Source organism: Mus caroli, unplaced genomic scaffold, assembly GCF_978045245.1.
Source record: "Mus caroli unplaced genomic scaffold, Mus_caroli_1 scaffold_4, whole genome shotgun sequence".
NCBI classification, from domain to species: Eukaryota; Metazoa; Chordata; class Mammalia; order Rodentia; family Muridae; genus Mus; species Mus caroli.
In genome coordinates, this window is record NW_028227259.1 from 90,517,356 (window position 1) to 90,531,256 (window position 13,901).

Genomic DNA, 13,901 nt, shown 5'->3' on the forward strand with positions numbered 1-13,901 from the left:
GCTCAAATGCAAGGCTAGCTCTACATGCCCTATTTATACCACTGTGTTTTAGTTTAACACAGAGAGGACTTAGAAACTGATACAATCACAGTAGACATTACCACTCAGTTTGCCACAGATGACATCACCACTCAAACTGCCCCTGCCAACATATATCTTGAACAAATTTAATATAAATTTGTTATTGTAAATGGCAAATATTTTGAGGTCTGGTATTCTATTTATTACTGAATACAATGGCTTTTCTTTCTTATCAAGTTGGTCAGGGTAAGTATCACCTGTCTTAGAGAAGTATACCTCTGAGTATCTGTCTTTGTCAATGATTTCCTCATCAGGACTCTGACCAAGTGAATCGGCTAGTTCCTTGATAGGTTTATGTAATACAACAGCACTGTTGGGAAGTGCTAGAGGTAGGCAAGGTAGGGAAGGTAGGGCCTAATTATAGAAAGGAAATCTCTTGGATTTAAGACCTTGGGTGCTATTTTTTTCCCTTAGTGTTATCTTCTATCCCCATATCTCTTCTTCCTAGCTACATAGCATAAGCTACTCCATTCCATTCCATGAAGGACTAACATCTGATTTGTAGGAAAAACCAATTTTCAAATTTTGTTGAAACTGTGAGAAGTAGGTTCAAAGAAGTTAAAGAAGAAGGAAGGCCCAAATGAGAATGCTTGAATCCCACTTAGAAGGGAGAACAAAACAGTCATGGGAGACAGAAGGAAGGAGGCACCTCAGTGGGTAAGGAGAGGGATAGTGAAATAAGGGGCCATAGTAAGGCACAGAGATAAACAGGTGTGAGTCACAGGAGAATGAATGCAAACATGTAGCTTCCAGGTATCAGGCTACTCAGAGGCCCCTGATGCATATGTAGGAGAGGGCTGCCACATCTGTCCTCAATGGTAGAGGATGCCTTAATCCTGCAGAAACTTGATACACCAGGGCTAAGGGATATGGGTTGGGCTGCCCTCTCAGAGGCAAAGGGGATGGGGGGAGGAACTCTGATAAGGGAAGTGGGGCAGCATTTGGGATGTAAATAGATAAGTAAATAAAGAGACAATAGAAAAGATGCGTTGAAGGCATCTCAGGAATTTACCACCCATCCCAGGCATTAAGGTGTGAAACAATATACTCATTTGAAACACTTTCCCTGGAAAAGAAAACTCCTCATATAGGGCCGAGTCAGGAAGTATTTTTCCAGGTTCCTTCATCCAGTCATTCAGAACCATGGTCTAGCTAACTGCTAGAATTGACTGGTGACTCACCAGCACTGTTCATTTAACATTGCTTTTTCAGAAGAATCAAAGATCAGTTTACTAGAAAATGAAGGAAGCTGTTTGTCTCATGAACCTACTGGAAAAGCAGAAAATCATAGACGTCACTCTTCATTAAGGAAACTTCTCTTTGTACCACAAACACAAAATGAAACAACAACTAATCAAAATGCAGAGTTGTATACCCCAGTCACAGTGGGTGCATCTACAACATACTCCCTCAAGGAATATGGAGGAAGAAGCTGTGGAGAGACTATAAGAACCAGAGGATCCTGATGTGCTGTGAAACTGTGTCTACTTGTAATGTCATATCCAGCATATCTGCCCAAACATCAACTAAACAAGGAAAACAACAGGGAACAAAGATGACCCAGAGAAGAGCACACCCATTCATAATTCCATGTCAAGTGTTCAACCCTGGAAAACATATACAAGTAACATTATACAGACTAAACAAGTCACATTTAAGAATGTATCCGTGTAAACATGTACATAAATGCTTGCAATAACAATTAATGAATAAAAAGACCAGGAATTTGAAAAAGAGCAAAGAGGGGTACATGGGAGGGGTATTGTTGAGAAGGGAAGGGAGGAATATAGCTATATTATATTGCATTCTCAAAAGTATGAAATAAATTTTTAAATGTTTAAAGGATCCGTAAGTACTTTAGTCCTTACCAAACACACTGTTATTCAAATACAGTATAAAGGACATCTCGGTACCTGGAGTTGCATATGCTTAAGAGTTAACTAAAAATTGGAGGTCTCTCACTTTAGCCTGGGCTGCATCTGAATGGCTCTGGGCTTCCAGGGCAAAGATGATGGCTAGAGTCTAGGAAGAGTTGTTGGAAGAGAGAGACAGAGAAAGACTGGACAGTGGACTTTTAGTTAGATGGAAGCAAAAGTCTGGTTAGCTGCTGTAGAGCAATTCAGCTACAGACTAGCATAATGCAGCTAAAATAGAGTGCGAGTGACCCCAAGAAAAAAGCCTGAGTGTTTGCATAGCATGTTCAGTCTGGAAATCCTACAGAGAAAAAAACATGATGAATTAAGAGGCAGGTGTGTGTAACTTGAGCTATACAGAGAAACCCTGTCTCGAAAAACCAAAAAAAAAAAAAAAAAAAAGTAAAGATTTTGGTAAAATAATAAATTGCAGTTACTTTGTTGTATGAAAGTTTTAACACTTGGGATAAAATTCAACAATAAATAGGAATCTAAATATTGCTAATATCTACAGTCAAAATGCTTTGCTTTAGTTCTCTTATATTTTTGGTTGTGAGCCTAGCCTTTAATGGCTGAGCCATCTCTCCAGCCTGCTTTAGTACTTCAGAAACAAACAAGACTGAAATGTTTACATATTTAAATTCTGATTCAACTCTTATTTCTGCATCCAATGACATATTAGAAACTGCTGGAAGAATTGCTTCTTTAAATCTCAAAAATACTATAACCGAAAGGATGATTGTGGTGATACACTAAATTGAGCAATGATGAGCAAAGAGATAAGATTCTCAGATAAAAGTGAATGAAAAGGGCTTTATCATTTTGGAATTTAATCCATTTTGGTATTGGAATGAAAATATGTTATAGCATTTCAATATATATTTATGTGGTGATATAAGGATTTGGCTATTCAGCACACTTATTCTTTAAATGTGTCTAAACCCTCAAATTCTTTATTTCTGAATTGCTCATCTGCTCTTCAGAGTTGACCTAAAGTTGTAGGTTCAACTTCCCCAATCATTTTTATTCTTTCTTCAACAATACTTATCATAAATTTATTTCTTCTTTAAACTTTCTACTATTCAGTTGTTTTCAATGATTGTTTTTCTAAACATGGTATATAAGGACGGATGGGCAAGCTGTTCTGAAATGTTCTTCTCTGGTTATAAGATATAGATCGTATATCCTCAATTTTATTTTCTAATGTATCTGATACAGTACAATTAATAAAATGTCAAACTGTACAACAATATAATTCCCATTATTGTTCTATTTGAAGCTCTTTCATTTTTCATATAATCACTAATATTTAGATTTGAATTAGTGTTTTTCATGTAATTTCCATGTAAATAATATGTTAATAATGATGTGATATATTTTGTTGTTAACAACAAACTAGACTTATTTTCTTAAAGCTTCTAAATATTCTTGAAGTCACATTGATAAATGCATGATTAATTTTAATATAAACATTAAACCTGTAATATCATAAGGAGTTTACATAAAGCCTTTCTTCGGGGAATTGTCAATTATAAACTCAAAAGAGAACTATGTCACCAAAGTCCTCAGCTTCCAACATCCTCTCTCCTATTCCAATATTCAATCAAAGTGAGAACCATAAACCTAAAATAACATTGGCTTTATAAAAGATATTGTCTGATTGGTCTAAGAAAAAAGGGAGGTGAATTTTATTATGCCTGAAATTAGTGGAACAGTCATAATTATATGTAAGTTTTCTCACCTGCAAGTTCTTACCTCAATTCTCAATAAAGACAACAGAGCTTATTGCTGTTATCCACGCTTAATTATGATATTGCTTATCAAGCATATACACAGTGATTCAAGTGTAGCCAGACTCTGTCTTCCAACCTCCATATGGTCCTTGAAAAACAAGATAATGGAGAAATTTTATCCAAGAGAAATAGCTGAATGGAAACACACACACTTGATATGTAACATGGAAATGTCCTTGTTTGTGCTCCACTGTTCTATCACCTCAACAAATCCATCCACAGCCTCCCAATGCAAAAATAATGAAGGGTCTAATAAATATCTGTTGAATAAGTAGGGGATTTCCATCTAAATCTAATAATAATGAAATTGAACAGCATGTTTAAAATATATATATAAATAATGTTACTAGGAAAATTAAATGCTCACATAAACTAAATTTCAAAATAACAATGATAATAAAGGTATTTAATTGTATAAAATATTTCCATAGATGTTTTCTTTTGATTTTTGATAACTTATTCTGGTAACTGGCACCAGGGTGATAAAGAAAAACAGTATTTAAAAATGAATTTAGGTTATAGAATAGTTAAAACAATATGCACAAGGGTTAACCCGAGGCTTTCTGATTCAGGGGCTGGTGTTCTTTTTATTAATGTAGTATTGTTTTATAAAAGCTGTTACGCTATTTCTTATTTACAGATAAAAATCATCTATATTTTCATATATATGGTAACAGCAATTGAATAAGGATTAAGAAAGCTGATTAGCAATCATTTAACACACACTCTTAAAATTTGGGGATGCCTGTAACCCATAAATTCTTTATAATAGACACTTTAGTTTTAAAAGTGTAAAATTATATTTGTGTCAATGGAGAAAAGACTACATAGTTATAAGATGTTATTTTTAACATTGATCTCTTTATATTATACTTCAGAAAACTGAAAAAAATACATAAATGTAATTGATCAAATTTGGAATCTTTAAAAATTAAAAATGTCTAGAACAATAATAAATTAAACTAAACAGTGAACATAAAGGCTTTTGTGCTAATTTCTGATGTTTGTTAATGATCGGTTTATTCTTACTACTTCCAACAAAAATATAGATAAGAGTGCTTGTAATTTTTCTGAAAGAAAAACGTAAAATACCAAACGGTTCAAGACTAAACGGATTAACCTATGCACACAAACACATATGCAACGCACATTATTTTTTCCTAGACTCTACTCTGTAACACAACCAATAGAGGAAAAGTAGGAGGGATATAGAGAATGCAGGCATGCTTTATTAGAGACAAGACTCCATTAGTTCTTCATCTGCAGATAGTCAATTGTTGGAACTGGATGGACTCAAAGTAAACCAACGATAACTACACCAAGGTAAGTGTATGAACAGGTCCAGTTCTTCTAGGACACCTTCAGTTCCAAACACACTTTCCTTGGCTAATGTCTAGTCTATTTTCTAACCAAGATGAAGCTTGGAGTGGGTTTAGTACTACCCAGTCTTAACTGAATGGGAAATTATGCAAACAAATGTCCACAAAGTGTTGACAGACTAATCATGATCTTCTAGAAGCTATTGAAAACTGTCTTCATGAGTTCGCTATTGGACATTGTCATAGAAAACAGTTCCCAGAACTCTATCATAGCAGTAAATGAAAACCCATTAAAGAAACTCAGAATTTAAAAACTGTATGAATGAGGAATAGAGGCACTGCTGCTAAAGACTAGAAAAATTTCATCATTTGAGAATTCTCTTTGTCATCAAACATAATTAGCCCACTTCATTGAGTCTGTTCTAATATGCAGGCAAATCCTTACTGAAGTGATTTTGATAAAATGTCTAAAAGAGTTAGAGAAAGAAAAAATCTTCATGGACACACACATACACACACACATACATACACATGTATATACACAGTGAGGTGTAAATGAATATTAAGAGGTAAGGGTTAGAAATGCCTTTAAAGCCACTTACAGATTTTTAAACATTTTTTTGTCTATAGGATAAATATCAATGGGAAGCAATAGAAACTTTTAACTCAGAAACAAGAATAATCAGTTTATATTTCTACTTTATTATACATATTAATTGCACAAAATCATGTTTTACCATGACATTTTCATACATAAATATATGTTTATATGATATGGTATACTTTGATTATATTCCTTCCCTTCAGTACTTTCTTGTTATTCTTTCTTTCCCCATTGGTGTGTGTGTGTGTGTGTGTGTGTGTGTATGTTTCTGTTGGGGATTATGTGTGTATGTCTTATTTCTTGTTATTTGATTTTGGCTATTTTTGTTGTTGTTGTCATTGTTTCTTAAAGAGTGAAAAACCCAGGTCATGTGCACACAGAGGTGAAGAGATCTAGGAAGAATTGAGGAAGGAAAAAAATAATGAAAATATATTGTGTGATAAAATTATTTCAATAAAAGAAACACATGTGTGTTTAATATTTTACAACTGTATCTATAATTCAACTCAGGGAGAAAAAAACAATACTTTGTCCTTAAACAGTCCTTTTTTTTTAGATCACTAGGGGTTGGGTTAGTCATCATAGCATTGTTAAGAAGCTAACAGATACTTTTCTGATTTTGTTCATTAAGGAGTTAAAAAGACAGGATGAAGGCTTTGATCCTACAAGGATTCATTTTGGCCTTTGCCATTTGCTTCCAGGTAAGTACATAGACTCTTGAAAAAACATAATAAATGCCTAAAAATAAAGGCTATGTAAAATTAGGATTGGGTTAAAGGCAAGATGATGATATTGTCTTTCGAAGCCAGGATAGATTAACAAATGATAAAAAGGAACATGAACAGATTTTTCTTCCAATGTTCATGGGAATAAGTCTATTTGACACCTACAGCAGGTGAATCCCAGGCACCAGAAGAATTGCAAGTTCAAGGATAGCCTAGGCATTGAGTGTGATCCTGTCACAGAATTCCTGAATAAATAAATAAATGATCAACTAGAATTTGGAAAGAGATCCAAATAAAGGGAGAGATAGAAAGAAAATAAAGGAGTTAATAAGGATGGAAAAGCCTGCTATTCTGTGAGGAGAATAAGGAATGAGAAAAAAACTCTGAATAAATATAGAAGATATGGAACTAACTTTATGAAGAAAGTACCAAGGCTCCTTAGTGTCCACAGCCCTCTTTTCAGTGGCCAGGCCCTGCTCCTTAGTGCCCATGCCCACCCAGCACCTCCAAGTGAAGAAAATTTTCTTCTGTTATTTGAATCCTTAGAATCAAAAGCTACACAGTATTTCCCCGTTTAAGACAAAGGCAATTTAAGACAAGAGAGATAGGCCCTTCAACGAATGTCTGCAATTGACCCTAGGCAAAGGGAGAAACCATGATGTCTAAGAGAAATATAAGCTCACACTTTCACCTCATCTGAAACACGACTTGTACAAGTAGATTTTGAACTTGATGCGCTAGGTGAAACCGTGCTTTCAACTTTATGCCTTTCTGCTTACCTGTTCTTTCTTGGGGCTGGAAGAAGTCTTTCTGTTTTCCTGGTTTAATTGCAAAATACTTGTTTGTTCCTTACGTTTCTGTTTGGAAATATTTTTAGAACTATAATTAGCCTTTACATGTTGTCAGTTTTACTCAACTGTAGTTTATTACAAAATTCTTTCTGCAGCAGTCCCTACCCCCCAGAGAAAGTTGATACTGAAAGGAGAACTTGGGTGTTTGGGTCTTGATTTTTGTTTTGTTTTGTTTTTCTTTTATTGAACATAATCTTCCTCACATACTATATCTTGAATAAGGTTTTCCTTCCCTCTTCTCCTTCAGTTCCTTTTCACCTTGGCTCTCATCCTAACTCAACTCTTCTCTAGCTCTTGTTAGACTTCAGACATCTAAGGGATAATAACACATCAGAATAGTACAGAGCAAACAGAAGCAAAAGAACCTAGGGAAAAGCACACAAGAAGCAAATATAGTTGCAGAAACACACACACACTCAGAAAGCTCATAAGAACACTAAACTGGAAGCCATAATATATACATGCAAAGGACCTGTAATATGACACTGAGTTCTTTCATTATTGGCCATCTACTCCTGACCATGCAATCTACCCCTAAGAGGAGTAGTTTGTTTTCCCAATGAGGATTCCTTAGAAAATATTAATTATTTTTTTTTGCAAGTAGTTTTAGTTTAAACTAGAGAGGGCCTATAGGTTAGAGGAAAGGGCATGGTGTAAACTTTCAGCTCTAGGAGCCAACCTGATGCAGACCCATGAAGGCCCTGTACATGCTGCATCAGTCTCTGTGAATCTATGTACGTCAATTTTATTCTGTCTAGAAGGCTTGGTTTCCTTGTTTTTTTCCATCCTCTGTCTCTTACACTTTTTTCACCTCCTCTTCTGCAGGATTCCCTGAGCCCTGAGAAAAGGGATTACATAGAGACAGCTTATTTAAGGCTGAGGGTTCCAAAGTTTCTGACTCTCTTTATAATGTATGAGGGTGTATTTCTGTATTTGTTCACATCTGCTGCATGAGGAAGCTTCTCTTATAATCGCAGAGCAAGACACTGATTTATGAGCAGAGCAGAAGACCTTAGGAGTCATTTTATTGCTATGTTCTTTAGAAGAACAGTACTGTTTTGGTTTTTCCCTGGTCCCAGTCTTAGATTCTTGATCATCTAATTAGCCTTGGGCGTGGGCTCAACCTCATGGAGTAAGCCTTAATTCAAATTAACTATTGGTTAGTTACTCTCACAAGCTTCATGCCACCATTTCGTTCACATATCTTGCATACAGGACACTATTGTAAATCAAAAGATTTGTATCTGGGTTGGTGTTTACGTTTCTATTTTTGCTAGCATGCAGAATACCTCTCTGTAACAAAGATGATAAAAACATAGCAGCAAAGGCTCTATGTAGGCAGAAGCTGAGCTTTGCCATGTTCAATGTGCTGTGTAGATGAGGCTTTACAAGAGTTTGTGGAGAGAAAACTACAACACAGCCAGGGTTGCCTGTTAGCATATTTGTCTTCTTGGGGCTGGGATATTTCACTCAGGATGATTTTTGTCTGGCTCCATCTGTTTATGTTAAAACTTCATGATTTCATTTTGTAAAGAGTTAAGTAATAATCCCAATGGATAAATAAATATATGACAGGTTCTTTACAGAACCCTTCTTCTGTCGAGGGACATCTAGGTTGTTTTCAAATTCTGGCTATTATGAATAGAGTGGCAAAGGACATGATATCAGTGGAAGGATGAAGTTTCCTTTAGGTATAAGCCCAGCAGTGGTACAGCTTGATGTTGAAGTAGATCCATTCACATCTTCCTGAGGGACTCCTGGGGAACAATGATTTCCATAGTGGCTGTGCAAGTTTGCAGTCCAGCAATGGGAGAGTGGTCCCTTTATTCCACATCCTCATTGGCTTGAGCTGTCATTTGTTTTATTGATCTTAGACACTCTTATGAGAATAAGATGAAAGCTCAAAGTCATTTGATTTGTATTTCTCTGAAGGCTAAGGATGCTGAACATTTCTTTGAGTAATTCGAGTTTCTCGAGTTTCTCATTTCTCAGTAATTCGAGTTTCCTCTTTTGAGAATTCTATGTTTAGATCTGTGCCTCATTTTTTAAATCAAATTTTCTTGATATCTAGGTTTTGTTTTTGTTTTTTAGTTCTTTATATGTTTTGGATATTAGCCTCTATAGGATGTGTAGTTGGCAAAACCTTTTCCCTTTCTGTATGTTACTGCTTTGTCCTAATGATAGTGTCCTTGGCTGCAAAGTAGCTTTTCACTTTCATGAGATCTCATTTACTAATCGTTGGTCTTCAGTGCCAGTGCTAACTACATTTTGTTCAGAAACTATTTTTCTATGCCAACACATTCAAGGCCATTTCTCACTTTATTTTCTATCAGGTTCAGTTTACCTGGTTTTGTGTTGAGATCATTAATTTATTTAGAGTTGAACTTTATGAAGGGTGATAAGTATGGATCTATTTATATTCTTGTACATACAGCCATCCAATTAGACTAGCACCATTTGTTAAGGATGATATCTTTTTTTCAGTGTGTATTTCTGACTTCTTTAGCAAAAATCAAGTGACAATAGTATGTGGATTTATATCTGGGTCTTTGATTTGATTTCATTGGTCAACATGTCTATTTTTGTGTGAATGCCATGCTGTTTCTATTACTATAGCTCTGTAGTACAATCTAAGGTCAGGAATAGAGATACCTCCAGCAGCCCTTTTTATTATTCAGCTTACCAGCTTCACTGACCTACTTGCTTCTCTGACAGGTTTAGCTTGAAGGTTCCTAGGAAATATCTGTTGGATTTGGGGTCTGGAATAACAGTATGAATAAGGAGGAAAGTTGGAGGAGATCTGTGTCATCCACTAGAGATGAGGGCATCGAGGAAGGGGAGTCCACAGCAGATGATCTTCTACAGAGCTAGAGATAACATTAAGGGAGTAAATTTGGAGGAGAGAAAAATTAGAGATAAAAACCTGCCATTTCACTACTTCTTTCCCTGGCTAGAATGAGGTGCAGGGAATGTCTGCTGAACTTGGAAGCTGAGATAAAGCAGTGAGTAGGGAGAAGGAAGTTTTAAAAGTAAGATCTGTGTGATAGGCTGAAGGTAGTGCAGAGAAGATGAGGCTGCAGCAGGTAGTCTGCTGTAGAGCTGGGGGTGAGACTGGGGAGTACGATTTGAAGGAAATGAATGAGAAGTAAAGATTTAGAGTCACCCTACCTGCTTCCCAAGCAGGAATGTTCAGGCTCCTTTCTAGTGTATGGATGCAGGCATCTGTATTATTAGGGTAGAGGTATAAAGAGCTTATATGCATTTAACTTCCTTAGTTAAACAGATTTCTTCCTTTCTGTAAAATTTATAAAGGCAGGAACTTCTCTGTATGGCCTAGGTTGAAGGCAAGAGGGGAGCTTTAAATATTGATAATAGAGAGGAAATGTTTATGGACTCAAGTCACATTGAAAATCCCATCATGTTTCTGAGAACAGACAGCTTAGCTTGGCAGGAATTTCAGGTAGTGTGGGTTTTTGGGTGGCATCTACTCAGACACTAAGCTGGAGAGAAAACATTGTACTAACAGTGTCCTATACTACGTACTGCATGGATTGGTCCTAGAAATCTGAATAAGACAATATAGGAATGAAGAAATGGGAAACGCTGCAGAAACAACAACAACAACAACAAAGAGCATACAGAAAAGCTGGGGTTGGGTGGACTATGCTCATTCTCATAGAATGCACAAGCCAGGAACTCAGCAATTTTATTATGCACTGTACTAAGAGGAAGGGCTAGTTGGACTCTGTGAGCAACTATAGAAGAACAATCTTAACCTGTAAACATTCGTGAGAAGCAAGCTGTGGATAATAGTTTCTGGACCAGGTTTTGCCAAGTCCATGCATAAGAAGTATCAGGGTCCTTGACATTATTTTGTCCATGTCAACAATACACATTTCCTCAGCACTTTGCCAGGTCCTCACAGTGCTGGCTGCTATGAGTTCTACCTTGCTTCTGTTTCAACCTAACTGAAGGTGTCTAGAAATGCCATTTCTCCCAATATTCTCTATAAGGTGAGACTGGAGCAAGCTTTATGAGAAGAGTCAAGGAACAATAGGGAAGTGGGTGACCACTTCCAGTTCTTTTGCACCATGTGAAAACTAGTATCCCAGAGAAATCTCTGATTAGTACTGTGTCAACATGGGGAAGAATACATGTGGTACTGTCAAACTGAGACCATTATTTTAATACTTCATTCATTTCTAGGAACCACTTGAATGTGTCGAGCTTGGAAGTTTTCATAGAGATTTTCTGAGCTACTGGTAGCTGCTAATTGAACTTTATAAGGAGTGTACATAAAGACTGGCAGGCTCTATATTATCATGATGCTCTATATGTAACATATTTTAGGCTATTCTATAGTTTTAAAAAAGGCTCTACTGCCTCCTAAATGAAAGAGTAGTTCAATTCCTGAAAGGAGAATGAAAATACAAAATTTATCCATTATCTCATTTGATAATATTTTCTCTTTGCCTGTAGCTCAGTGAGAGTCAGAAATCATGGCAGCAGACAATAGAAAAGGTAATCAACAGTCAACCCATCCAAAAGTTAACTTCCAAGACATCACAAAGCAAACTTTTACCTACACAGCTTGACAAACAACTTTCATCCTTGTCTCATCACTCTGCCTCACCTACCAACAGATTGTTATCACCCTTCAATGCTCAGAGTGTAAAGACTGTACTTTCTGATGTTGGCTCAAAGGTTAAAAAGGGAGTTGAACATTTATCTTCACAATTTAGGAAATTAAGTAGAAAGAGAAGATCTGACCGGTCCAGGCCGGTTAACAGACTGGTAAAACAACCTAAGATTAGATCAGCTACTCAAATACCTAAACGCAGAAAGAGATCTTCAGAATCCTTGAAAAGGACCCAGTCTAAACCATGCAGAAAACAACCATCTAAGCTAGAAAAGAAAAGACAAAAGGTAACGGAAAATTTGGCACGTTCTACGAAGGCTATTAAAATAAAGCTCACAAAAGATAAATCTGTAATATCACCCAAGAGAAAGCAAGCCTCCCCTAAGTCCAGAAAGGAAAAACGACAGCAAAGGAAAGAGCAGAGAGAGGAAAGACGACAGCAAAGGAAAGAGCAGAGAGAGGAAAGACGACAGCAAAGGAAAGAGCAGAGAGAGGAAAGACGAGAGCAGAGAGAGGAAAGACGTCAGCAAAGGAAACAGCAGAGAGCTGCTTCAAGGGCTGTAAAGAAAGAGCTTAGGGAGATTACATCTAAACTGGCACTTCTGAAAAAGCAAACATCATTTGTCATAAATAATAGCTTAGGTAAATCCAAGACCAGACACCCCAAACTCAACGAGAAAAGCACACTTGAAACCTTTGAAGAAGCAAAGAATCTACTTTCCTTAGCAGAGGAAATCTTCAATGCATCTATGAGGGGACAACCAACACCTGCTCAGATATTGTTGTCTTCACCTAATTCAATGATTTCTAGTACCAGTGCAGGACCTGCTCCCACTAAGAGTTCAACCACAGCCCCGGTGATTAGCACTACTACCTTAGTACCATCAACCACTACCTCAGCAACAGAGACTACATCCACAAAGCCTTCAGAAGATTCCACACATACAGGTACTTCCTTTAGTCCTACAACTTCGGCCTCTGTCTCTACCACTATATCTGCTTCTACCTCAGAGGTCTCAGAAACTGAAGCAAACACCGAAGATATGACCACCACCCAAGCTATGGATGGTTCTACCACTCAAGCTGCCTCTAAAACTTCAACAAGCATAAGTACCACACCTCGTGTCACCACTACAAACACCACCTCTGTGCTTACTGGAGACAAATCTAAAACAAATTTCACTACTCAAGGGATTGAGGCCACCACCAGTGGTAGCACATTGTCATCAACCAGCAAGGCCACATCTCTTGCTCCTGCCACTACAAAAATACCCACAACATCTGCCTTTGTTTCTGTTGGTTCTACCAGGAATGCATCACAAGGCATCACATCTGCATCACGTTCTACTAGTAGTGCACCTATCACTGTCACAACTACAAAAAACGTGACTACCACATTAGTAACTACAACTGTCACTCAAACAGCAAATAACACAAGCAATGAAACTACAACCCAAGTGCATGTAGGAACCACTAAGTCAACAACTGGCACAACTTCTGTAGCCATATGATGCCTCTCAGTGCTGTTACCAAGTGATTCTATGATCTCAAAGACAAACTACACATCTATAGTCACCACCTCAGCTGCTAGGTCCATAACTACAAAACTTCTGAAAGCTATCGTCCCAATCTCTGGAACAAATACAGCTACCACTGTGGCTATATCTTCCCCCCAGAAATTCAAATGTTGCAAGCAATGCAGTCCTTGTGGATACATCCTCTTCTACCTCTGTGGCTCCCTCCTTCACTGCTCAACATGTGAATTTGGGTAAAAATTACACTCAGGCTTCTGGAGCTACAACTCCACAGCAGGAGGCTTCCCCATGAACCACAGGAAAATAAAATTTCTGAAGAGATACCACAGCTCCATCACTGAGGCCCCAACTTCTCCAGCTGACTCTACAACCTTAGAAATAGGCACCACAACTATAACTACCATCACATCTGTATAGCTACTGGCCACGACATCTGTGGTT

General features: G+C 37.1%; 1 protein-coding gene across 1 annotated transcript; it reads left to right on the forward strand.

The window, feature by feature from the left end:
- Positions 1-6,357: 6,357 nt before the first annotated feature.
- On the forward strand, positions 6,358-13,697 carry LOC110294884 (uncharacterized). Its single transcript, XM_085836363.1, is given in 3 exon segments — positions 6,358-6,411; positions 11,766-12,310; positions 12,416-13,697. Coding segments are annotated over 3 exon segments (1,881 nt in total).
- The last annotated feature ends 204 nt before the right edge of the window (positions 13,698-13,901 follow it).